Below are 24,184 nucleotides of genomic sequence, written 5' to 3' on the forward strand. Positions count from 1 at the left end.
GCTACTCAGGAGGCTGAGGCAGGAGAATCGCCTGAATCTGGGATGCAGAAGTTGCAGTGAGCCAAGATCACACCACTGCACTCCAGCCTGGGTGACAAAGTGAGGCTCCGTCTCAAAAAAAGAGAAGAAAAAAAAATCTGGCAAGAAGTAAGCTGTGCCTTGTGCCTTGAGGAGATGGTGACCCTTGATTTCATTCCTATTTAAACATCTGTATTCTCTGCCATAGCACCTTTTGCCATCTATAGCTGGAATGAAGTGTTTTGAAGCCTGTTGTACATATAAGAACAAACATTTGTTTAAAAAAGTTATTAAATAATTGTAAATGTAATACCTTCTAACCAGCTCTTGCACACACACACATGCACACGTGCGTGCACACACACAGACACATGGTAGTTGTCTTGAGGAAGAAATAATGAGTAGTACAGGACAGGAGCGTATAGCTAAAAGTTTCTCTTCATTTACATCTCTATGTTTTGAATTTCATGCCATTGGCATAGCGTATCTCTTAATTCTTTTTAAAGGAACAAGGTCATGCTCTGTCGCACAGGCTCAGTGCAGTGGCATGATTATAGCCCACTACAGCTTCATTTCTCAAGCAACCTTCCTGCCTTAGCCTCCCGAAGTAGCTCAGACTACAGGTACATGCCACAATGCCTGGCCTCAACTAATCCTCTAGCCTCGGCCTCTCAAAAGTGTTGTATTACAGGCGTCAGCCACCACAACTGGCTGGTAACACATCTTTCTGTAGTGTATTTAGTTCAAATTTTCTAGTACTTGGTATTTTTCAAGACAATGTACAAAGGTATATACATATTAGAATATTCACTGTAGCACTGTTTGTAACTAGTGAAAATGTAGAAGTAATGTCCAATACTAGGGAATGAAGTAAATGTTTATTTTACTTTATTTATATATTTTTTGAGACAGTTTCGCTCTTGTCACCCAGGATGGAGTGCAATGTCACAATCTTGGCTCACTGAAACCTCGGCCTCCTGGGTTCAAGCGATTCTCCTGCCTCAGCCTCCCGAATAGCTGGGATTACAGGCACGCACCACCACGCCCAGCTATTTATTTTTTATAATGGAATATTAGCCAGGCACAGTGGCTCACACCTATAATCCCAGCAATTTGGGAGTCCGAGGTAGACAAATTGCTTGAGCCCAAGAGTTGGAGACCGGCCTGGGCAACCTGGCAAAACCCCAACTCTCCAAAACATACAAAAATTAGCCTCGTGTGGTGGCACACACCTATGGTCCCAGCTAGTTGGGAGGCTGAGGCAGGAGGATTGCTTGAGCCCAGAAGTTCAAGGCTGCAGTGAGCTATGATCATACTCTCTACACTCCAGCCTGGGTGACAGAGAGACTCTGTCTCAAAAAAGTTTTGGTAAGGAAAGTGACCTTTGTGACAATTTATTTGCCCCACTATGTACATCTCCCCAGCTGCACAAAGCCTTGAAAATCAATGGCTCCAAAATAAAACAACTAGGACACTAGATAATTCTCAGGGTTTCTCTTTATTTGGGCTGAAGCAGACCTCACTCAGCGCCAACAGCCTTTTCCCTGGGGGTATCTGTCAAACACAACTGGTCAATGGTTTAACATCTCAGCTGCCCGAGGTGGCAGATAACACATGGGCTAACATGAAGCTAGTCAAAAAACAAAGAAAAAAAAAGGCTGGGGAATGGGATGTCCATAAGGGACTTTGAAAAGCTCTGACAGGCCGGGCGCAGTGGCTCATGCCTGTAATCCCAGCACTTTGGGAGGCCGAGGCAGGTGGATCATGAGGTCAGGAGATGGAGACCATCCTGGCTAACAGGGTAAAACCCCGTCTCTACTAAGAATGCAAAAAATTAGCTGGGTGTGGTGGCGGGCGCCTGTAGTCCCAGCTACTCGGGAGGCTGAGGCAGGAGAATGGCGTGAACCCAGGAGGCAGAGCTTGCAGTGAGCCGAGATCGCGCCACTGCACTCCAGTCTGGGCAACAGAGCGAGAATCCTTCTCAAAAAAAAAAAAAAAAAGAAAAGCTCTGACAAACTTCTTGGAATCTGAACGACCATAAGCATCATGCCCAGGGGTATGTGAATGACCAGGAAAAATCTCAGAAGGCCTTAAACCCTTGCCTCTAACCTTGGGGCTCTGTGCAAGCAAAAACAGAAGACTAAGGCAGAGTTGCCAACTGCCTGAATGAGTGTGGAAAGTGTGCCCCAATGCAACACAGAGACCCTTGGGAAAACTGGGAGATTTTTGAATTCATGCGTCAAAGGAAATCTCTGTTCATTCATCAGCTGACCAGTAAGTTAAACAAGCTGAAACTTCAGAAGCCACACATGAAAAAGAATACAGATGTTAAGGAACTGGTTCAGGGCCGAGCACGGTGGCACATGCCTGTAATCACAGCACTTTGGAAGGCCGAGGTGAGTGGACCACTTGAGGCCAGGAGTTCGAGACCGATGTTCTGAAATTAGAGCCTGGCCAATGTGGTGAAACCCCATCTCTACTAAAAATACAAATATTAGTTGGGCGTGGTGGTGTGCTCCTGTAATCCCAGCTACTTGGGAGGCTAAGGCACAAGAATCACTTGAACCCAGGAGGCGGAGGTTGCAGTGAGCCGAGATGGCACCACTGCACTCCAGCCTGGGCAATAGAGCGAAACTCTGTCTCAAAAAAAGGAAAGAAAATAAAAGAAAGAATTGGTTCAGGAAAGTCACTAAACAAATAACAGTCGCAACAACAACAAAGAACAACACAAACAAACCCTGGTACGGTGAAGAAGTGTCACATTATTTCAAATTCCTAGTTATCAAAAGCAAAATTATTAAATATGCAGAAATTGTGGCTCATGCCTGTAATCCTAGCACTGTGGGCAGCCAAGGCAGAAAGGTCGCTTGAGCCCTGGAGTTCGAGACCTGAGACCTGCCTGGGCAACACAGCAAGATCTCATCTCCACAAAAAGATACAAAAATTAGTCACGTATGGTTGCATGCACCTGTAGTCCCAGCTACTTGGGAGGCTGAGGTGGGAAGATCATTTAAGTCCAGGAGTTGGAGGCCACAGTGAGCTAAGATCATGTCACTGTACTCCAACCTGGGTGACAGAGCAAGACCGTGTATCCAAAAAAAAAAAAAAAAAAAAAAAAGACATGCAGAAAGAAAAAAGTATGGTGTATACTCAGGAAGAGTAGGAGCCAAGACATACTATTCTTATTATTATATAAGTAAAATGTATAATGTATATTCTTACATTATGTTCATATATTATTCTGAGTAAGTCCAAACATTGGACTTAATTAGACAAATAATTTAAATAAATGATTTCAAATATACTCAAGAACTAAAAGAAACGAAGTCTACCAAAGTAAAGTTTAAGACCTACATCGCGGCTGGGCGCGGTGGCTCAAGCCTGTAATCCCAGCACTTTGGGAGGCCGAGACGGGTGGATCACGAGGTCAGGAGATCGAGACCATCCTGGCGAACACGGTGAAACCCCGTCTCTACTAAAAAATACAAGAAACTAGCCGGGCGAAGTGGCGGGCGCCTGTGGTCCCAGCTACTCGGGAGGCTGAGGCAGGAGAATGGTGTAAACCCGGGAGGCGGAGCTTGCAGTGAGCTGAGATCCGGCCACTGCACTCCAGCCTGGGCGACAGAGCCAGACTCAGTCTCAAAAAAAAAAAAAAAAAAAAAAAAAAAAGACCTACATCGCACAAAATAATATCTATAAACCTAAGGAAATTATCAAAAAGAACCAACTAGAAATTTGGATTTATACTAACTGAAATGAAGCATTCACTAGAGAGGCTCAATAGCAGATTTTAGTTGACAGAAGAAAGAATAAGTGAATTTGAAGATAAACTGAGATTATCCAGTCTGAGGGACATAAAGAAAGAGATCTATGGGACATGAGAGAGTACCAACATATGCATATTTCCAGAATGAGAGGAGGGAAGAGAAAAGGACAGTGTGTGGTAAATAATCTGGCTGGCCCTGGTTCCTGGGATGTAAACTGTAAACCCAGTGATTCATGGTGAGCCCCTCAGATCACACATGATGGTTTCTACTCCAGGGTGATGCACAGTGGGGCCCCGAGAGACTGTGCTAATGCCATGACTCAGCCTGGGGGCTGGTAACACCAGAAAGACCAACCATGATTAGAGAGTTGGGGTTCTGAGCAACAGGCTATCTGTCCAATAACATCCTGTTCTCTGAAAATTTGATTTGGATAAAATGTCCAGAACAAGCAAATTCATGAAGCAGAAAGTAGGTCTGTGTTTGCTAGTGGCAGGGCGGCGGGGAGTAGGACAAAACGGGCAAAATGGAGAGGAGTCCTTGCTACTGGATATGGGGTTTCTTCTGGGGGTGAAGATAACGTTCTGAAATTAGAGGTGGTAGTTACATAACTGTGTAGAGAGAATAAAAACTACTGAATTGTGCCCTTTAAAAGGCTGACTTTTATGCTGTCTGAATTATAGCTCAAGAACTATATATATTAATATTTATATATAAATGAAAAATAATATTGAGTCTCTCCAAAGTCAAAATTTCCTACAAATAGAATAAACGTTTCTTAGAACTGCTTGCAATTTTTAAAATAAACATTTAATCCTGAAATCAGTAATACTAATTATTTCAACTACCATATACAGAAGATTTATGAATATTTTCATCATAGCAGGACTTGCCAAGAGTTTGCCAACCAATTACTAGTGACATATAGAAAATAGCTTTTTTGTTTGTTTTTTTTTTAACGGGACAGGGTCTCACTTTGTCACCCAGGCTGGGGTACAGAGGGGCAATCACAGCCCACTGCAACCTCAAACTCCTGGGCTCAAGGGACCCTCCCACTTCAGTTTCCTGAGTAGCTACGACTACAGGTGCACACCACCAAGCCCAGCTAATTTTTTCATTTATTTTTTAGAAATGGGGTCTTGCCATATTGCCCAGGTTGATCTCAGACTTCCCACCCTCAAACCATCCTCTCACCTCAGCCTCCCAAATAGTGATACTAAGAATTTTACTGCCTACTATAGAGGCAATAAAAAATGTAAGCCAACTGTTCTCTCTAAAAATCCCACCTTGAAACGTGACTCACCAAGTACACCGCTCTTTGGAAGAAGGTGGTGGTCTCCAGGATTTTATGCATTGTGATGGTTTCTAACTCATCAGGGTCTAGCTGTTCCCTTTCAAAGGGCATTCCATTGAACAGCACAACGGGCAGGGGTCCAACCCCAGTCTGCTCATAGTAGCCTCTTGCTTCCTGAAACAGAAGGAACAAGAAAAACAGCAGATTTTTGCCTTTTGTGAGACAAATGGAACAGAGCATATTTTTCTTACATGACTGTTCTAACAACAATCAACAGAAATATTGTAAAGAAAAAATAACTCAAGATACTTCTTTTTAAAACAATGAAAAATGACATCACAGTTAATATCCTACTATGTAAATCTGAGATTGAATTACTGAGTCGGAGTTTTTACAAAACCACAAAAGCTTGCAGATTATGAAGAGTGTGTCTGTGTGTGTGTGTGTGTGTGTGTCTGTGTGTCTGTGTGTAGCACAGGCTATCAAAACTGAACTACATATACTACGGTCAGCACTACACAACAGAACTTTCTGCAGTGATGGAAATATTCTATCTGTGCTTGTCTGTGCTGTCCAATGCAGTGGCCACTACTAACTACATGTAACTACTGAGCACCTGAAACCTGCCAACTATGACCAAGTAACTAAATCTTTAATTTTAGTTAATTTCCATTTAAAAATCTACATGTGACCATGGGCTGCCCAAATGAAGTACACAGGTTTTGACTACCATAAATTATAAGCGCTCTATGCAAAAAGCCTGAGGGAAATATTTGCACCCAATTCTAAATAAGGGTCCATATCACTAACAAAGAAATTGCACCTGCAGAAAACAAAACAAGGTTTGTGGGGAAACAGTGCTCAACAACTGCTCTAAGACACAATACACCCAATCTTTTCCCTTCTCCAGGACAAAAGAGGTTCACTGGCCAGAAAATATTGGAGCAACAAAACGGCAAATGTATCCAAGACGGACATTCTTCCTGACTGTCAACACAGGCGCTCATCCCTCAGACGAGCTTTCCGGAGTAAAAACTATTACCACCCAAGCTGTAAAGTGGGCCACTTTACAAATGCCTATCGCACACCCTGTAATTGCCGTTTTCTGAAAACAGCAGATTGTAATTATTTATAACCATTTTAGATAGCACCAATAGAAAAGTACTCCCATCGGGTAACTAATCCGAGCCATCGGTAACAGACTGCTTACTTTCTCATCAGACTAGTACGGTAACAAATAACGGCACAGAAACGGACAGCCTAAAACATGGCACAGCCAAAAAAGCCTTCTAGGTTGGTTTCAGCCATTTCTCTACATCATAGTTTAAATGTTTTAAATATACACCCCTAAAACTCTTACCATGTTAATTCTGTTCTTTGACATCTCAACTATTTCATAGATATCCATTAAAACTCAATTTTAATCTAACTTTAGTTTTGAAAATCATCCCCGTCAACCAATTAAAACAAGACCAGAAAACTTGCATTATAATTCCAAGTGACAATAAGATAAATAACATTGGTTTTCTCTGCAAACGGTAACTGAGTGGAAGTCAGGAGTGAGAGGGAGGTGTTTGCTATGTAGCTTCCTTTTTCACCACTCAGAAATAGTTTACAAGACCAAATAACAGAATGCAGCACAATTATCAAACAGCCAAACTGAAAATTCATATGGACAAATTTTCTATCAACAGCTAACTAAAAATATTCAATAATGATAAATAATTAACAAACATTAATTTTTGGTAGTTGTATACTGAGCCACTCACATGCAACTGAGATTAGTAAGGACTCAAAGATAATATTCTAAAGGTAAAGTGTTTGCATGTGCAGGCTAGAACTTTTCCTAATGTCATTATCTTACCGGCTTTGAAAGATATAAATATACACCTATCAGACTATATTCTCGCCTGTTTAAAATTTCAACTTTAATTGCATTGCCTACTTTTTAAAATAATTACTTCTTTCAGACACAGAAGATATCATAGCTTCACTGTAACAAAAGGAACAGATTTACAAGTGCAATGACATTTATTAGAAGCAGTCATTTTTCCTAAAATTAACCATTTCAAAAGAATCCATTCCATTGGATTTTTTGTATAGGGGTAAAGCTCCTGTAGTTTAAAAAAAAAAAAATCTCATGAATCATTAGATTGTTAGGACTTCTGCGATACTCTCCACATCCCTGCCTTGGGAGTACTTCTATTCAAACAGCTAGACAATTAAATGGATGAAATATAAATAATATGACCTGTTTGCATACAGAAGAGCCTCTAATCAGTACAGATGGCCACGTCTAGGAAACCAAGGAGCATGGTGTGTGATACTCTCATTCAATTTTTCAGCACAATCAAGATTTCAACACAGGTAAAGATATAAAAATACCCCTTTCTCCAGTTTGTCCACTCTATTCAATATTTTTCGAGTAAATACTTTTGATATCGTAATCATCCACAATAAAAAGCTACTGGTACTTTTTCTTCGGCAGGGTAAGAGAAAATGAGACTTAAACAGTTTCTAAATATAAAATATAAAAAAAATTCCACAAAGTCCCTCAAAACTTTCATATTCTCAAAGTGGCCTTTTTCTTTTACTTCACTTAAATTCTTTTTCTACAGACTACTATTATTGCTGTTTGTGTCTATCTGGGAGAAAAATAGTTACTAGGGACCCACAGCAATATTATTTTACTTAAAAACCCAGAAAAGATAAGTGACTGGACAGAAGGCTGCAATAAAATAATGATAATCGGTCGGGCATGGTGGCTCATGCCTGTAATCCCAGCACTTTGGGAGGTCGAGGCAGGTGGATCACCTGAGGTCAAGAGTTCAAGACCAGCCTGCCCAACATGGTGAAACCCCATCTCTACTAAAAGTACAAAAATTAGCCAGGTACGATGGTGAGCGCCTGTAATCCCAGCTACTCAGGAGGCTGAGGCAGGAGAATGGCTTGAACCCGGGATGCAGAGGCTGCAGTGAGCCAAGATGACGCCACTGCACTCCAGCCTGGAAGACAAAAGCGAGACTCCATTTCAAAAAATAAAAAATAAATAATAAATAATAATAATAGTAACCCTTCTCAGGCTATACTGAGTAGATGTCACTTCCAGCTTCAATTCCAAGCTTGACTGGATATACCTTAAAGTGAGCAGATACAATACTAAAGCACAGAATCAAAAACAGAAAAGAGAAAGAAGAGAGGCAGAATGGCATGCTCAAAGACCGTCCAGCTCCTGGCATGAGTTTACCTTTGTAAAAGAGCTGGTACAGAGCTAGTATTTTAATTCGCCTTGTATTCAACATCAGCTTACACACACAATAAATATGTGTTCCTCTATGAACTTGAATTCACAGAGCAGGCAGCTGTCGCTATACGTAGGAAGCCTTCCATAATCACCTTGTCCCAAACTAGCAGAGCTGCCCATCCAGCTTAGCTGCCATCTAGCTCAGCGGCCACTGAGCCTCCACATACAAAGTGTAAACACTCAGAACCTCACCATCACCAAAGCCACACTGCTGTCATGAGTTGTCTCCCCCAGCGAGGCTGTGTGAACTGCCCAAGTTCATACCACATCTTGTTAAACTTTCTAGTCTTAGGACTGGCACGATGACTCAATACTACCGTTTTAAAACTGAAACTCTCACTTATTCTAAAGCAATTCAGAAATTTCTCTAGTTGTTAAATTCTTGTGTTTTGATCTTGCTAAAGATGATTTTGTTCTCTCCCTCTAAAACCTGAATCGACTTACAGGAGCAGATCTCTCAACCAATCCCAATTAACGAATTTATCTGATTAACAAATACCAGCTATTAAAGTATGCTGAACACTTACACTGGTGAGCTACTCTCTAGAACGCCCACATACGTTTTTATTTTTATTTTATTTATTTTTTATTTTTTAGTAGAGATGGGGTTTCACCATGTTGGCCAGGCTGGTCTCAAACTCCCACCTTAGCCTCTCAAAGTGATCGGATTACAGGCATAAGCCACCACACCTGGCCTATATTTTGTTTTTTTGATCTGTGATTTTGTTTGTAATTATCTTAAGCCTTATGATCACACATAATTTTTAACTGTTTATCTCCTCCACTTAAAACTTTCCAATGAGGTGGCAAAAGCGCCATTAACAAGCACACATACGCAGCAGTGCCAGGGTTCTACGTGTTTTTCAATAGTTGTTTGAAGACAATCCTAAAGTATAAACTAGTCTAACTTAGTAACTCGAAAGTTTAACTTGCTACTATTTTTGTCACACTGACCTTTAAAAACATCTGACCTTAAAGATCATCTATAAAATGTGAGAGGTGTCCAATATTCTTTCTTTGGTATGACACATAAACCACACTAAAATGCCTCTCAACAAGTAAAAGGCAGCATTTTAGATACAGGGAATAGGACGCCCACATCCTTTTGCTCCTCCCAGCTGAGCTATCTGCTTACCAAGGATTAGCTGTGTCTGTTCCCAAACCGACTATTCCTGTTAGTGAAATGATTTAATAGTATGTAAACCAATAAAATATGAGTACAAAAAGAAGGTTACTCTTCCCACCAAAACGAATTGAATGACTAGAAAACTCATAAAGATGAGAGGCTAAAACCAAATGATGTTGAACTGGGTGTCTGTCAAACAACTAGCATAAAGACTTGGGAGGGAGATTATAAAACTCTACAAGGATTCTGTATCAGATGAAACAGGACTCATAAACAATTCATGCTGAATATCATTTATAAACGGATGTTAGCTCAGATCTTAAAACAGGAATCACAGGCTGTTTTTCATTTGGGGGAAAAAAAAATCCTCCCTTAAAAAAGGAGAAAAAACATTGAAACACTAGTAAATAAATGCATTTTGATATGTTTAAAATCAGAATGTTGGCCGGGCGCGGTGGCTCAAGCCTGTAATCCCAGCACTTTGGGAGGCCGAGACGGGCGGATCACGAGGTCAGGAGATCGAGACCATCCTGGCGAACACGGTGAAACCCCGTCTCTACTAAAAAATACAAAAAACTAGCCGGGCGAGGTGGCGGGCGCCTGTAGTCCCAGCTACTCGGGAGGCTGAGGCAGGAGAATGGCGTAAACCCGGGAGGCGGAGCTTGCAGTGAGCTGAGATCTGGCCACTGCACTCCAGCCTGGGCGACAGAGCGAGACTCCGTCTCAGAAAAAAACAAAAAAATAAAAAAAAATAAAATAAAATCAGAATGTTTCAGAAATATATATTAATTCCTTTCGTTAATACATTTTCAACAATTTGTGCTTTCAATAGGTAAAGACCCTTGACTGTGTCTAAAGCCTCAAAAGAAAAAAAATTATCTTTAAGTTAAAAAATTTTAAACTGTCTTATTATATCCTTATTACTACAATACTTTGCCATTCTGTTACATTTCTTAATATACTTCCATCCTTAGCCTAAATAACGAAATAAAGCCAGTATGATATATATTAAGCTGTACATCATATCCTGGCTCTATACAGCCAGTAGATGTTATCCACAGCAAACCTCATGGAGGTACTACCATTCATTATGAAAAAAAAAATTGTTTTTCAATGTAATAGTTAATAAGCAAGTTAAAAATCAATCATATCTTCACAAGACTGAAATAACTTTTTCAAACACTGAAAAAGTGATCTGTTTTCTAAACTTTTAAACGCCAAGTACTGAAACACTTTAACCACCAACACCATTATTTACCAAAGCCCCCAAACAGGGGGTTAACGACAATACAGGGTTGCAATCAAATAAGAAACACAAAGAAATTTTTTACCTTCCGATTCTGATCATAAGCAGAATCAATCCCCAAAATGCTATTCACTTTTACATACGGGTATTTCTTCTCCAGGACACTGACCACATGTTCAACTTCCACTTTTTCTCCAGTCCTCACCTTGTTATAGATCTGAAGGAAGAAAAAATAGTTGGTTAACTACACTTTTAAGTTCAAATTTCAAAGTGTTTATTCCACATTTTTCTGAATTTAGAGGAAAATATGATAACTTTTCTTTTTTTTTTTTTTTTTTTTTTTTTGAGACGAAATTTTGCTCTGTCACCCGGGTTGGAGTGCAGTGGCACAGTCTCAGCTCACTCCACCTTCGCCTTCTGGATTTGTGTGATTCTCCCGTCTCAGCCTCCAGAGTAGCTGGGATTACAGATGCCCGCCACCACGCCCAGCTAATTTTTTGTATTTTTAGTAGAGACAGGTTTCACCATGTTGGCCAGGCTGGTCTTGAACTCCTGACCTCAGGTGATCTGCCCACCTCAACCTCCCAAGCTGGGATTACAGGCGTGAGTCACTGCGCCTGGCCGATTACTTTTCTTGAAAGGTCAAATTGGGACATGTTAGCAATTCTTCCTTTTCCTTATTAAGATGGCTTTCTAGGTTGGAAATTAAATATTCTTTTTTTTTTTTTGAGATGGAGTCTCACTCCGTCACCCAGGTTGGAGTGCAGCGGCGCAATCTCAGCTCACTACAACCTCCGCCTCCCAGGTTCAAGGGATTCTCCTGCCTCAGCCTCCTGAGTAGCTGGGACTACAGGCACATGCCACCATGCCCGACTAATTTTTGTATTTTTTAGTAGAGACGGGGTTTCACCATACTGACCAGGCTAGTCTTGAACTTCTGACCTTGTGATCCGCCCTCTTCAGCCTCCCAAAGTGCTGGGATTATAGGCGTGAGCCACCGTGCCCGGCTGGAATCAGCTCAGTCATGTTAAGTCTCAAACGAAAAAATACGTTAAGAAAAATCTAAATAGGCCAGGCAGGCATGGTGGCTCACACCTGTAATCCCAGCACTTTGGGAGGGTGAGGAGGGTCAATCACTTGAGGTCAGGAGCTCGAGAACAGCTTGGCCAACATGTTGAAACCCTACTAAAAATACAAAAATTAGCCTGCCGTGGTAGTGCACGCCTGTAATTCCAGCTACTCAGGAGGCTGCAGCAGGCGAATCCCTTAAACCCAGGAGGCAGAGGTTGCTGTGGGCCAAGATCACACAACTGCACTCCAGCCTAGATGATGGAGAGAGGCTGTCTCAAAAGAAAAAAAAAAAAAAAGAGAGAGAGAGAGAAATCTGAACACTTATAAGTAGTCATTAAAATAAAAACTATGTACATGATGTTTAGGAGGGATGAGGAAAGGGAGAGGGGAGAGACGGAGAAATCGAAATCGACACGAATATTATTTATTTGAATTTTTTTTTTTTTTTTTTTTGAGACGGAGTTTCACTCATCACCCGGGCTGGAGTGCAATGGCATGATCTTGGCTCACTGCAACCTCCGCCTCCCGGGTTCAAGAGACTCTCCAGCCTCAGCCTCCCAAGTAGCTGGGATTACAGGTGCCTACCACCATATCTGGCTAATTTTTGTTTTGTTTTGTTTTGTTGTTTGAGATGGAGTCTCACTCCGTTGCCCAGGCTGGAGTGCAGTGGCGCTATCTCGGCTCACTGTAGTCCCTGCCTCCTGGGTTCATGCCATTCTCCTGCCTCAGTCTCCCCAGTAGCTGGGACTACAGGCACCCGCCACCACACCCATTTAATTTTTTTTATTTTTAGTAGAGATTGGGTTTCACCGTGTTAAAGCCAGGATGATCTGATCTCTTATCTCCTGATCTCGTGATGCGCCCGCCTTGGCCTCCCAAAGTGCCGGGATTACAGGCGTGAGCCATCGCGCCCGGCCCAATTTTTGTATTTTTAGTAAAGATGAGGTTTCCCCATGTTGGCCAGGCTGGTCTTGAACTCTTGACCTCAAGTGATCCACCCACCTCAGCCTCCCAAAGTGCTGGAATTACAGGCATGAGCCACCAGGCATGGCCAATTTTTGTATTTTTAGTAGAGACGGGGTGTCACCATGTTGGCCAGGCTGGTCTCAAACCCCTGACCTCAGGTGATCTGTCTCCCTCGGCCTCCCAAAGTGCTGGGATTACAGGTGTGAGCCACTGCGCCCGGCCTGAACTGTTTTTACAGTGAGCAGTATTACTTCACTTCTGAAATAAAAAAACAGCAGCCAAGCACTAGTGGCTCACACCGAAAATCCCATCACTTTGGGAGGCCAAGGCAGTAAGATTGCTTAAGCTCAGGAATTCGAGGCCAGCCTGGCAAACACAGTGAGACATCATCCCCAGCAAAAATTAAAAACGACAACAACAAAATTAGCTGGGTATGGTGATGCGTGCCCGTAGTCTCAGCTATTCCAGGAAGCTGAGGCGGCAGGATCACCTACGGCCGGGAGTGAGCCCTGACTGCGCTGCCGTACTCCAGCCTGGCCAACAGTGAGATCCTGTCTCTACAACAACCCTTTTAATAGAATAAAATAAACAGCGGGTGGTGGGTGTAGCTGGTCCTGTTGTGCTGTGGCTCTGCACAGCCTGCAGTCTCAGGCCACAGGACCCAAAAGACATGGAGCCCGGCTTCAGTGGTCACGCTGCCATTTAGGAGGGCTGGTTCCATGAGACCTGCAGCCTGAGGCCCAAGGAAGCCTTGTTCCTACAGATGGAGCAGCTGCTCCACTGCCAGCACTCACGCGTCCAGGACATCCTTGTTCCCCACAGTAAGACCCACAGCAGTGTGCTGGTGTTGGATGGCATCATCCCCTGCATGGACAGGGGTAAGTTCTCTACTAGATGAGAATCAACCTGCCACTCTGCAACCACCCCATCCCACAAAAGGTGCTGATCATCGGGGACAGAGACAGCATCCTGCACAAGGTGGTGAAGCACCCCTCTGTGGAGTCTGTGGTCCAATGACAGGCTGAAGAGGATGGCATTCAGGTCTCTTAAGAAATTCCTGCCGGGTTTGGCCATTGGCTCCTCTAGCGCTAAGCTGACCCTGCATATGGGTGACAATTTTGATTTCATGAAACAGAACCAGGATGCCTTCAATATGATCACTGACTCCTGGGATCCATGAAAGCCTCTTCAAGGAATCCTATTACCACTCATGAAGATGGCCCTCAATGAGGACAGCATTCTCTGCTGCCAGGGCAAGGACCAGTGGCTGCACCTGGACCTCATCAAGGAGACACGGTGGTTCTGCCAGTCACTCTTCCCCATGGTGGCACACGCCTACTGCACTGTCCCCACCTATCCCAGCAGCCAGACTGGCTTCATGCTCTGCAGCAAAAACCTGAGCACCAACTTCCAGAAGCCCAAGGAACAAGTGACACGGCAGCAGGTGGAGCAGGTGCAGCTGCTCAGACGTGTACAGTGCTGCCTTCCTACCGCCCCCATTTGTCTGCAAGTCCCTGAATAATGTGAGCTGAGCCCAGGCGCCACAGCGGATGCTACCCGGGACCTGAGATCTGGGAGTCTCCAGGGTGCCTGGGCCCCTTCAGTCCTAGGCCAGATCCCCTGCTGACTGTCACCTGCCAACCAAGTGTTACACGCCTCAGAATAATGCCCAGCCTTCCCTGCTGAGTGCTGGACTGTTTCTGTGTCTGTCTCTGTGTGGCATTCGGCCTCCAAGCCTATACCAGCGGCATACAGTACCATCTCTCTGTCTTCTGCGGCCCCCTCAATCAAACACATGTACTTATAACAATAAAAAATAGATGAATGAATAAATAAATAAAAACTTTAAAAAGCAGAGTTAAAATACTTATTCTCTGGGCATGGTGGTGCACAGCCAGCCGTAATCCCACGTATTTGAGACTGACATGGGAGGATCCCTTAAGCCTAGGAGTTTGAGACCGGCCTGAGCAACATCACAAGACCTGGTCTCAAAAAGTACATAAATAAATAAAATGTTAAGGTAGCCGTTGTGGAAGATATATTAAAACAAACAAACAAAAGCAAACCTTAGGCACAGACAAAGTGAATAAAATAACAAAGTATAAAATACTTACTACTCTGAGTGACTTCTTTTGAACCCATTTCATTCTCCACAGCCCTGCTGCTACCTTCCCCATGACTTCTCATGGAGATCACTGCAACAGCTCATCAACTGGCATCCCTGCCACTTTGCTTTGCCCTTCCTCAGATCCATCCCCACACACTGCAGCAGACATGACTTTGAAATTCAGGATCCGCCCCTGAGCTCTAGATGCCGCAGCTATCCAGCCTACAATGGCCACACGTTGCTATTAAGAGTAAGTTGGATCTGAAAAAATTATTTGCCATTCTGAACAAAAACGTACTTGTGTCAGAGTCTGGAAGGCATGATAATCGTCCACCTCTCGGGCAACATAATTATACGCTCTAAGAACAGCCACTCCAGCATCTTGCATCCCATCAACATCTTCAGAGTCATTAACCACAAAGATAAAACCAATTCTGGAGGGGAAGGGAAAAGAAGAAAAAGAAACATGTCAAATAATGCAAACGGCTAAAAAGCATGACATCCTTGCACCCTTCTCATACATTATAGCTAACAGAGGAAAACCCTTTGAGAGAAAAGCACAGTTCACAGCCCACTCCACTCTAACATGATTGGCAAAGGTATACATACACGACTTACAAAGTTTTTTTTTTTTTTCAGATGGAGTTTCACTCTTGTTGCCCAGGCTGGAGTGCAATGGTGCAATCTCAGCTCACTACAACCTCCATCTCCCAGGTTCAAGCGATTCTCCTGCCTCAGCCTCCCAAGTAGCTGGGATTACAGGCTACTACTCCCGGCTAATTTTTTGTATTTTTAGTAGAGACGGGGTTTCACCATGTTGGCCAGGCTGGTGTCGAACTCCTGACCTCAGGTGATCCATCAGCCTTGGCCTCCCAAAGTGCTAGGATTACAGGCATAAGCCACCACCCGGCCACTTACAAAGTATTAATAAAAAAGCAGGCTTTCAAATGTGGCTTAGGCCTTTCTACTGTTAAAGCAAGCCATTTCCACGTCATGAAAAGATTGCTTTCACTGACATGAAGAGTGTTGCTATAGTTTTAAGAAAATTTTTTCTGCTTTTAAACAAAAATTAGAAGAAACAAAAATTTTCACACTTTCAAAGTAAACAGAAGGGGGGGGGATTGTGACATTTAGCACATGCAGTATGAGAATTATTGGTAAAAGAAAAGCCAAAAAAGGTTTACAACTGTCCCACGACAAAAAGCAATAATCAAGGTTAACGTTTACCAGATTTTACATTTTAAAATAAAGGAATTAACCACAGACATACCATTATATACCTATAGATGGGCTGGCAAAAAAGACATCGCACTGACCATACTGGGGCAAAGGCAGTTCAATGGACAAAGAATCATCTTTGCAATAAATGGTGCTGAATAACTGGACATGTACATGCAAATTAGTCTAGACACAGACTTTATATCTTTCACAAAAATTCAAAGTGGATCACAGGTCTAAATGTAAAACACAAAAACTAAAATTCCTAGACGACAGCAGAGAAGAAAATTTAGGTGGTATGGAGCTTGGCAATGGTTTTAGATCCAAAAGCACAATCCATGAAAGACAACATCTGGTTAATTTGGACTTCACTAAAATTAAAAATGTCTGCCCTGTGAAAGATATTATTAACAGAATGAAAGGACAAACCATAGAGTGGCAGAAAATCTTTGCAAAACCACCATCTGATAGAGGACAGGTAAACAAAATATGCAACTCTTCTTGTTTGTTTTTCAACAGGTTCTTGCTCTGTTGCCAAGGCCAGAGTGCAGTGGTACGATCAGCTCACTGCAGCCTCAAACCTCTGGGCTCAAACAATCCTCCACTTCAGCCTCCCAAGTAGCTGGGACTACAGGTGTGTGCCACCACACATGGCTACTCTTTCTTAAGTCTTTGTAGAGATGGAGGTCTTCCCATGTTGCCCACAGTGATCTCAAATTGTGGCCTCAAGCGATCCTCCCACTTTGGCCTCCCAAAGTCCTGGGATTATAGGCATGAGCCATTGCACCCGGCCTACTAAGAACTCTTAAAACTCAACAATAAGAAAACAACCAAAGTTTTAGAAATGGACAAAAGGGCAGGGGGAAAAAAAAAAAGGACAAAAGATCTGAACAGACACTTCACCAAACAAGATATACAGACAGATGATAAATATAAGTAGATCTCGAACATCATAGATCATTAGGGAACGGCAAATTAAACTACAACGACATACCACCACACACCGATCAGAATGACCAAAATCCTAAGTGCTGGCAAAACCAAATGCTTGCAAGGCTGTGGAGCAACAGGATCTCTCGTTCACTGCTGGCGGAAATGCAAAGCGGTGCCACTACTTCGGAACACAGTTCGTCAGTTTCTTACAAAACTAAGCATGCTCTTAACACAAGAGAGCAATCACGCTCCTCGGTATTTACCCAGAGAAGCTGAAGACATGTCCACACAAATACCTGCGCCCAGATGTTTACAGCAGGTTCATTCATAACCGCCAACACTTGTGTAGGCAACCAAGGTATCTTTCAATTAAGTGAATGGATAAATAAATGGGGGACATCCATATAATGACTATTATCCAGTGATAAAAAGAAATGAGCTATCAAGCCATGAGAAGACACAGAGGAAGAAGCTTAAATGCACATTGCTCAGTGAAAGACACCAATCTGAATAGGCTACATGCCGTATGATTGCAACCTAGAACGTTCTGGAAAATGCAAAACTATGAAGACAGTAAAAAGACCAGTAGTTGCCAAAGATTTAGGGGAAGGGAGGAAGAGATAAACAACTGAAGCACAGGAGATTTTTAGGGCAGTGAAACTAATCTGTATTAAACTGTATTGTAATATGAATACTTGACATCATACATTTGTGTTATCAACACAAATAACAAATCTTAATGTAAGCTACAGAGTTTAGTTAATAATAATGTATCAATATTTAGTAGTCAACTTGCAGGACCACATGAGCTCCTACAAAGAAGGAAAGAGGAGCCTGCACGCCCGGCTCTCTCCAGCTATTCACAACCTCTCAGGTGCCTAGGAGTTCAAGTGTCTTCTTCGCATCTGCCTTTGCAATCTGAAGACCACATGCCCTCCTCTCATTCCTCAACTCAAGAAATACTGTATTAGTGCCAACCGTCGACCACGACCCAACTTCTTCTGTGTTCTTATATTCCTCTTTTAATCAAAACATAGCTCTGGTTGTGATCCAGTAATAGGTTCTTCCATCTAACCAGATGTATCATGCTTTATATGAAAAATGTCATCAAACTCAAAATATCTGCATTTCCAACTATCAGAACCCTCTGTTTTCCTCAAAGCCTATCCGAAATCCAGCTTCTCCATAAAGCTTTGTGCTTCCCAAATATCTCAATGATTTTTTTGTTTCTCTGAAATTCTAATGCACTTATAACTAACCAGTAGGACATAACCTAGCGGTTGATCACGTATCTCCCTAAAGGGTTTGAAAGTATACAGAGGATCTTTTCCAAGAAGGTAGAATAAGGCATATATATTTATAGCATTTAGCCCAGTAGTAATCATGGAACACATAGTAATATTTATTGAATAAAGAGTTGTTTTCTTATTTTCACATTTTCTAAGAATTAAAATTTCACCACCATGTAAAATTACCAGAATTATTCAGAATGTAGGTGAAAATACCTTAGCATTTATATGTAAAACCTTTAAAAAATAAAAAAATAAAAAATAAAAATAAACTGTTCTTAAAAGGACAGTGGAAATCCAATCATTCTGTACCCTGTTGGCAGGTCTGGCAACACAAGAGAAGTAACTGTTACTGTTCGCATCTACAAAAGGTTGTGTATATGTCTAGTCCTTGACAGGCTAACAAGTTATTGGCAATACTCTGTACCTCTGCTGAAAGTGGAAATAGGTTTTGTGATGTGGACACTCACCTAGGAAAATTCCCTTCCATTGGGAAGCAAGCTGCAGCCAGAAACTACTTTTACATGGGCTATTTATTGATAATTCAATGGTGGTAAGCTTCTATTCATTGAGAAGCAAATTCTCAGTCCCAAAAGACACTGGCTTCATACTGACCAGAAGATAAAATTGCCATTAGTGATGTGCACTATTAATTATCCTACAACTCAGTAGCACCACACTTGCATTTAAAAATGACAAATAAAACCTCAGCTAAATTAGATATATCATCAAATCAATACCAGTGTTACCTTAGTGGTATATGATTACTAAGGAACATCTCGGCTATATTAATCAACTCTGCTGTGGTCTCATGTGCAGGATCAACTATGAAAACCTGTTGAAGAAAGGGAAAAGAACACATGAAATGACTTTTATTCGAGTATCCGTGGGCTGAGAAAAATGTTATGAGTCACTGTACATGAAGTCAACCTTTTTCGAGCTACAGTTGAACCACATAAAAGATGAATTATACAAACAGCAGCTACCTCCCTCTAAGTTCAAAACATGTGGTACTGAAGGGCTAGGTGATTTTCTCACGGACTTAGGCTGATAACAAGGGAACTGTACTCCAGAGTGCTGATGCTGGTTCCTCTACTACACCAAGCAAAAACCAAGTTTAGCAACTCTCTCACCTTAAAAAATGGAGCCTGCCTTTTTGTATATTCATTTCTGAGGATCTCTGAATTAAGAATTCACTTAGAACCTAATTCTTAGACCACACTCACAGCTGTCAGGTAAGCACATAAACACGTATTAGGTGCTAAGCAACTTAGACATATTCTCTCACTTAATAAAGTTCAGGCATATGGTAAAACAGAACGAGATTTAAATTCTGACCAGAAAGGAAAGAAGTGGTTTCAAGAGACAGAAAAGTGGCCAGGCGTGGTGGCTCACACCTGTAATCCCAGCACTTTGGGAGGCCAAGGCAGGTGGATCACCTGAGTTCAGGAGTTTGAAACCAGCCCCGCCAATGTATTGAAACCCTGTCTCTACTAAAAATACAAAAATCAGCCAGGTGTGGTGCCATGTGCCTGTAATTCCTACTACTTGGGAGGTGAGGCAGGAGAATCGCTTGAACCTGGGGGGACGGAGGTTGCAGTGAGCCAAGATTCTGCCACTGCACTCCAGCCTGGGCAACAGAGCGAGACTCTTTCTGGGGGAAAAAAAGAGAGAAGAAGAAAGGTAGAGAGGGCAATTTTCCCTGCAAGTTCTGAGGAGGCCAACCTTGGCACTAACCCTACCACTATCTCTTTCCCAGCTATGTGAGGGAAGGGAAAGAAATGAGAGGGAAAAAGTGGGCCAATTAAGAACCCTCTTTCTCTTTCTCTAAAGCAGCGCAAGAAGGAGTAACAAGTAGGAGTTGGCAAACAGCCTTATTTAAGAGAATAAATGAAACTGCTGAATTTTAGGGATTACGATATTAAAGAAAAACAGCAGCAATATGCACCTTCTTACATAAAAAAAGAGCTATCTTAAAACTAATAAAACAGTATTGCTACGAACCTAAAACTGCTCTAAAAAATATAAAGTCTTAAAAACAAACACATCACTGAATGGTGTGAAGAGTATGAAAACTTACTCAATCTGGAAAAGCTGATTAGAAAAAATAAAAATTAAAAACTAAAAAGTGTTTTAAAATTAAAAACAAATTAAAAGACTAAAACAACAGTCTAAACCTTCATGTTAAAAATGAGCATTTCCCCACACTCTGAGGGGGGCTGTAACGCTCCTGTTACATCCCACAGCCCCACAAGAGGCCAGTACACTACAAAGCCCTCCCAGTGTGAACAGGGAGAGTATTTGGTGGAGGGTGGGGGAGGAAGCAGCTAGTAAAGGCGAGACGTGACCATTCTACACAACAAAAAAAGAGGGACTAGGCCGAGGGAGAAACAGAATTCGCAGGCAGACAATAAGAGTTACTTACCATATTATGTAAGTTTTTCCTGATCTGCCGAATAACACCAGGAAAGGTGGGTCGAAGCAACTCTTGTAAACTAGAAGGCCACGAATTATATCTGCTATCAACCTCCAGGTTGTTGACCCACTACAAAAAATAACACAACAGGATGTATGCACATTAGTCACCAGGTGTAAAATCTGCAATAACAACAATAAGACTTTGAATTATTTGAAGAAGAATCACATGAGACAAGACCATTTTCAAAGATAAAAAGATTGGGTGCAGTGCCTCACATCTGTAATCCTAGCACTTCGGAAAGACAAGACAGGAGGATCACTTGAGCCCAGGAGTTCGAGACCAGCCTGGGCAATATTATGAGACACACTCATCTCTGCAAAACAATATAAAAATTAGCCAGGCATGGTGGCTGCTGTCCCAGACACTCAGGAGGCTGAGGCAGGAGGATCACCTGAGCCCAAGGGGTTCGAGGCTCCAGTGAGCCACGATCGTGCCACTGCACTCCAGCCTGAACAACAGAGCAAGACCCTATCTCAGAAAAACAAACAAAAAAGATAAAAAGATTGAGTGGAAAAATGAGTGACTAAAAGACAAGCCACAGGATAGATAAAGACATTTGTAACCTACAAACCCAATAAAGGACTAATGTCAAGAATGAAGAAATACATAAAAATAAGAGGAAGAAGCTATATATATATATATATATATTTTTTTTTTTTTTTTTTAGATGAAGTCTCTCTCTGTTGACCAGGCTGGAGTGCAGTGGAACAATCTCGGCTCATTGCAACCTCCGCCTCCTAAGTTCAAGCGATTCTTGTGCCTCAGCCCCCCGAGTAGCTGGGATTACAGGCGCCCACCACCACACCCGGCGAATTTTTGTATTTTTAGTAGAGGCGGGGTTTCGCCATGTTGGCCAGGCTGGTCTCGAACTCCTGACCTCAAGTGATGTGCCCACCTTGGCCTCCCAAAGTGCTGGGATTACAGGTGTGAGCTACAGCACCCAGCCCTAAACTTTTTAAGAACAAAGGAAAAAAGAAAAAGTAAAAAAAAATTGGAAAAAAAAATATGAATAAGAAATATATAGAGGAAACCCAAATGGGCAATAAACATAAGAAATGTGTACACCCTCAACTGTAATCTAGGAACCATGAGCTAAGACCTCAATGAAATTTCATACCTGCTAGACAAAAAAAGTGAAAGTTTGTCAAGATCCAAGAAGAGGAAAAGATACAGAGCAAAGAGAACTCTCATGAAATGCTGGTGTGTGGACAATCGCTTCAGAGAACTGGATCTAATAAAGTTGAAGACTATATTAGTACTAATTTTTCTAAAATGAATGCAGTACTGCTGGCTGCAGTGGCTCATGCCTATAATCCCAGCACTTTGGGAGGCCAAGGCGGGCAGATCACAAGATCAAGACATCGAGACCACCCTGGCCAACATGGTGAAAACCCGTCTCTACCAAAAATGCAAAACTTAGCTGGGCATCGTCATGTGCACCTGTAGTCCCAGCTACTCGGGAGGCTGAGGCAGGAGAATCGCTAGAACCTGGGAAGCGGAAGTTGCAGTGAGCTGAGATCACACCACTGCACTCCAGCCTGGCGACAGAGCGAGACTCCGTCTAAAATAACATAACATAACATAACATAACATAACATAACATAACATAACACAACACAACATAACAGCAGCACCACTAAGTAGTTCCAGGTATCTACCCCAAATAAATTCACATGTATACACAAAAAGAGAGGAAAAAAGAGCCTAATTAAAATAGTGTTAACAACAGCAAAAAATCAGAAACAACTTCATGTCCGCAAAGAGCAATGGTTCAGGAGGCTGAGACAGGAGGACCTCTCGAACACAGGAGTTTAAGGCTGCAGCAAGCTATGACTGCATCCCTGCACTCCATCAGGGTTTTGTCATGTTGGTCAGGCAGGTCTCGAACTCCTAAGCTAAAGTGATCCGCCCGCCATGGCCTCCCAAAGTGCTGGGATTACTGGTGTGAGCCACTGCGCCTGACTGGATTATCCAATTTTTTTTTTTTTTTTTTTTTTTGAGACAGAGTCTCACTGTCGCCCAGGCTGGAGTGCAGTGGCACGATCTCGGCTCACTGCAACCTCCGCCTCCTGGATTCAAGCAATTCTCTTGCCTCAGCCTCCCAAGTAGCTGGGATTACAGGCGTGCACCACCACGCCCGGCTAATTTTTGTATTTTTAGTAGAGACGGGGTTTCACCATGTTGGCCAGGCTGGTCTCGAACTCCTCACCTCGAATGATCCACCCGCCTCAGCCTCCCAAAGTGCTGGGATTACAGGTGTGAGCCACTGTTCCTGGCCTCAAATTTTTGGAGTATTAGATAGGAGCCAGGCAAGGTGGTATATGCCTATGGTTCCAGCTACTCAGGAAGCTGAAGCAAAACGATTGCTTGACCCCAGGAATTTGAGTCCAGCCTGTGCAACATAGTGAGGCTTGTCTCTAAAAAAACAGAAGAAAGAAAGAAAAATATATTTGATAGAAAATAAAAGGATAGGCCGGGCGCAGTGGCTCAAGCCTGTAATCCCAGCACTTTGGGAGGCCGAGACGGGCAGATCACGAGGTCAGGAGATCGAGACCATCCTGGTTAACACGGTGAAACCCAGTCTCTACTAAAAAATACAAAAAACTAGCCGGGCGAGGTGGCGGGCGCCTGTAGTCCCAGCTACTCGGGAGGCTGAGGCAGGAGAATGGCGTGAACCCGGGAGGCAGAGCTTGCAGTGAGCTGAGATCTGGCCACTGCACTCCAGGCCGGGCAACAGAGCAAGACTCTGTCTCAAAAAAAAAAGAAAAGAAAAGAAAAGAAAAGGATAAAATAAGGGACAAGGGAATGCACACCAACTTGAGAAAAGATAAGAACTTCAGGAAGGAGAGGGGTGGCTGGTAAGGGACAAAGAAGAGCTTCAACTAAAACTGCCTTTTTTTTCCCCAAGAAAACAATTAAATCTGACACAAAATGATTAAATGTTAACATTTAGTAAGCATGATGATGGGTTGTATGGTTGTTAGTCCTTTTATGTTTGCATAAATATGTCATGTTAATGTTATTACCTTTTACTCTTTATAAGTACTTTTAACAGAAAAGCAAATGACATTAACAATGTCTTCATCAAAATAAGTTACATCACCAAGTACGAATTCAAGTAATGATTATCTACATTCTACATTATTTCTCCTAAATAAAATTTTTCTAAAATGAATGCAGTATAGAAACCAAGAAAAAATAAGAGCAGCTCTCCCCCTATCTTATTTTTACCACAACTGCCCAAGATGGCACTATCCCCACATCCTCTCTTTTTATTTGAGATGGAGTCTTGCTCTGTCGCACAGACTGGAGTGCAGTGGCACGATCTCAGCTGCCTGCAACTTCCACCTCCCGGGTTCAAGCGATTCT

General features: G+C 42.4%; 1 protein-coding gene across 2 annotated transcripts in view; it reads right to left on the bottom strand.

Moving 5' to 3' along the window:
• UGGT1 (UDP-glucose glycoprotein glucosyltransferase 1) overlaps positions 1-24,184 on the bottom strand; it is a 108,436-nt gene that overhangs the window by 42,993 nt on the left and 41,259 nt on the right. For both annotated transcript variants that reach the window (XM_025404765.1, XM_025404767.1), the window contains exons 14-18: positions 20,762-20,881; positions 19,086-19,171; positions 15,195-15,330; positions 10,838-10,969; positions 5,086-5,250 (exon numbers count right to left, since the gene is read on the bottom strand). In XM_025404765.1, coding sequence (XP_025260550.1) covers positions 5,086-5,250; positions 10,838-10,969; positions 15,195-15,330; positions 19,086-19,171; positions 20,762-20,881 — 639 coding nt within the window. The remainder of the gene's footprint in view (positions 1-5,085; positions 5,251-10,837; positions 10,970-15,194; positions 15,331-19,085; positions 19,172-20,761; positions 20,882-24,184) is intronic.

This window comes from Theropithecus gelada, chromosome 12 (genome assembly GCF_003255815.1).
Source record: "Theropithecus gelada isolate Dixy chromosome 12, Tgel_1.0, whole genome shotgun sequence".
Classification (NCBI taxonomy): Eukaryota; Metazoa; Chordata; class Mammalia; order Primates; family Cercopithecidae; genus Theropithecus; species Theropithecus gelada.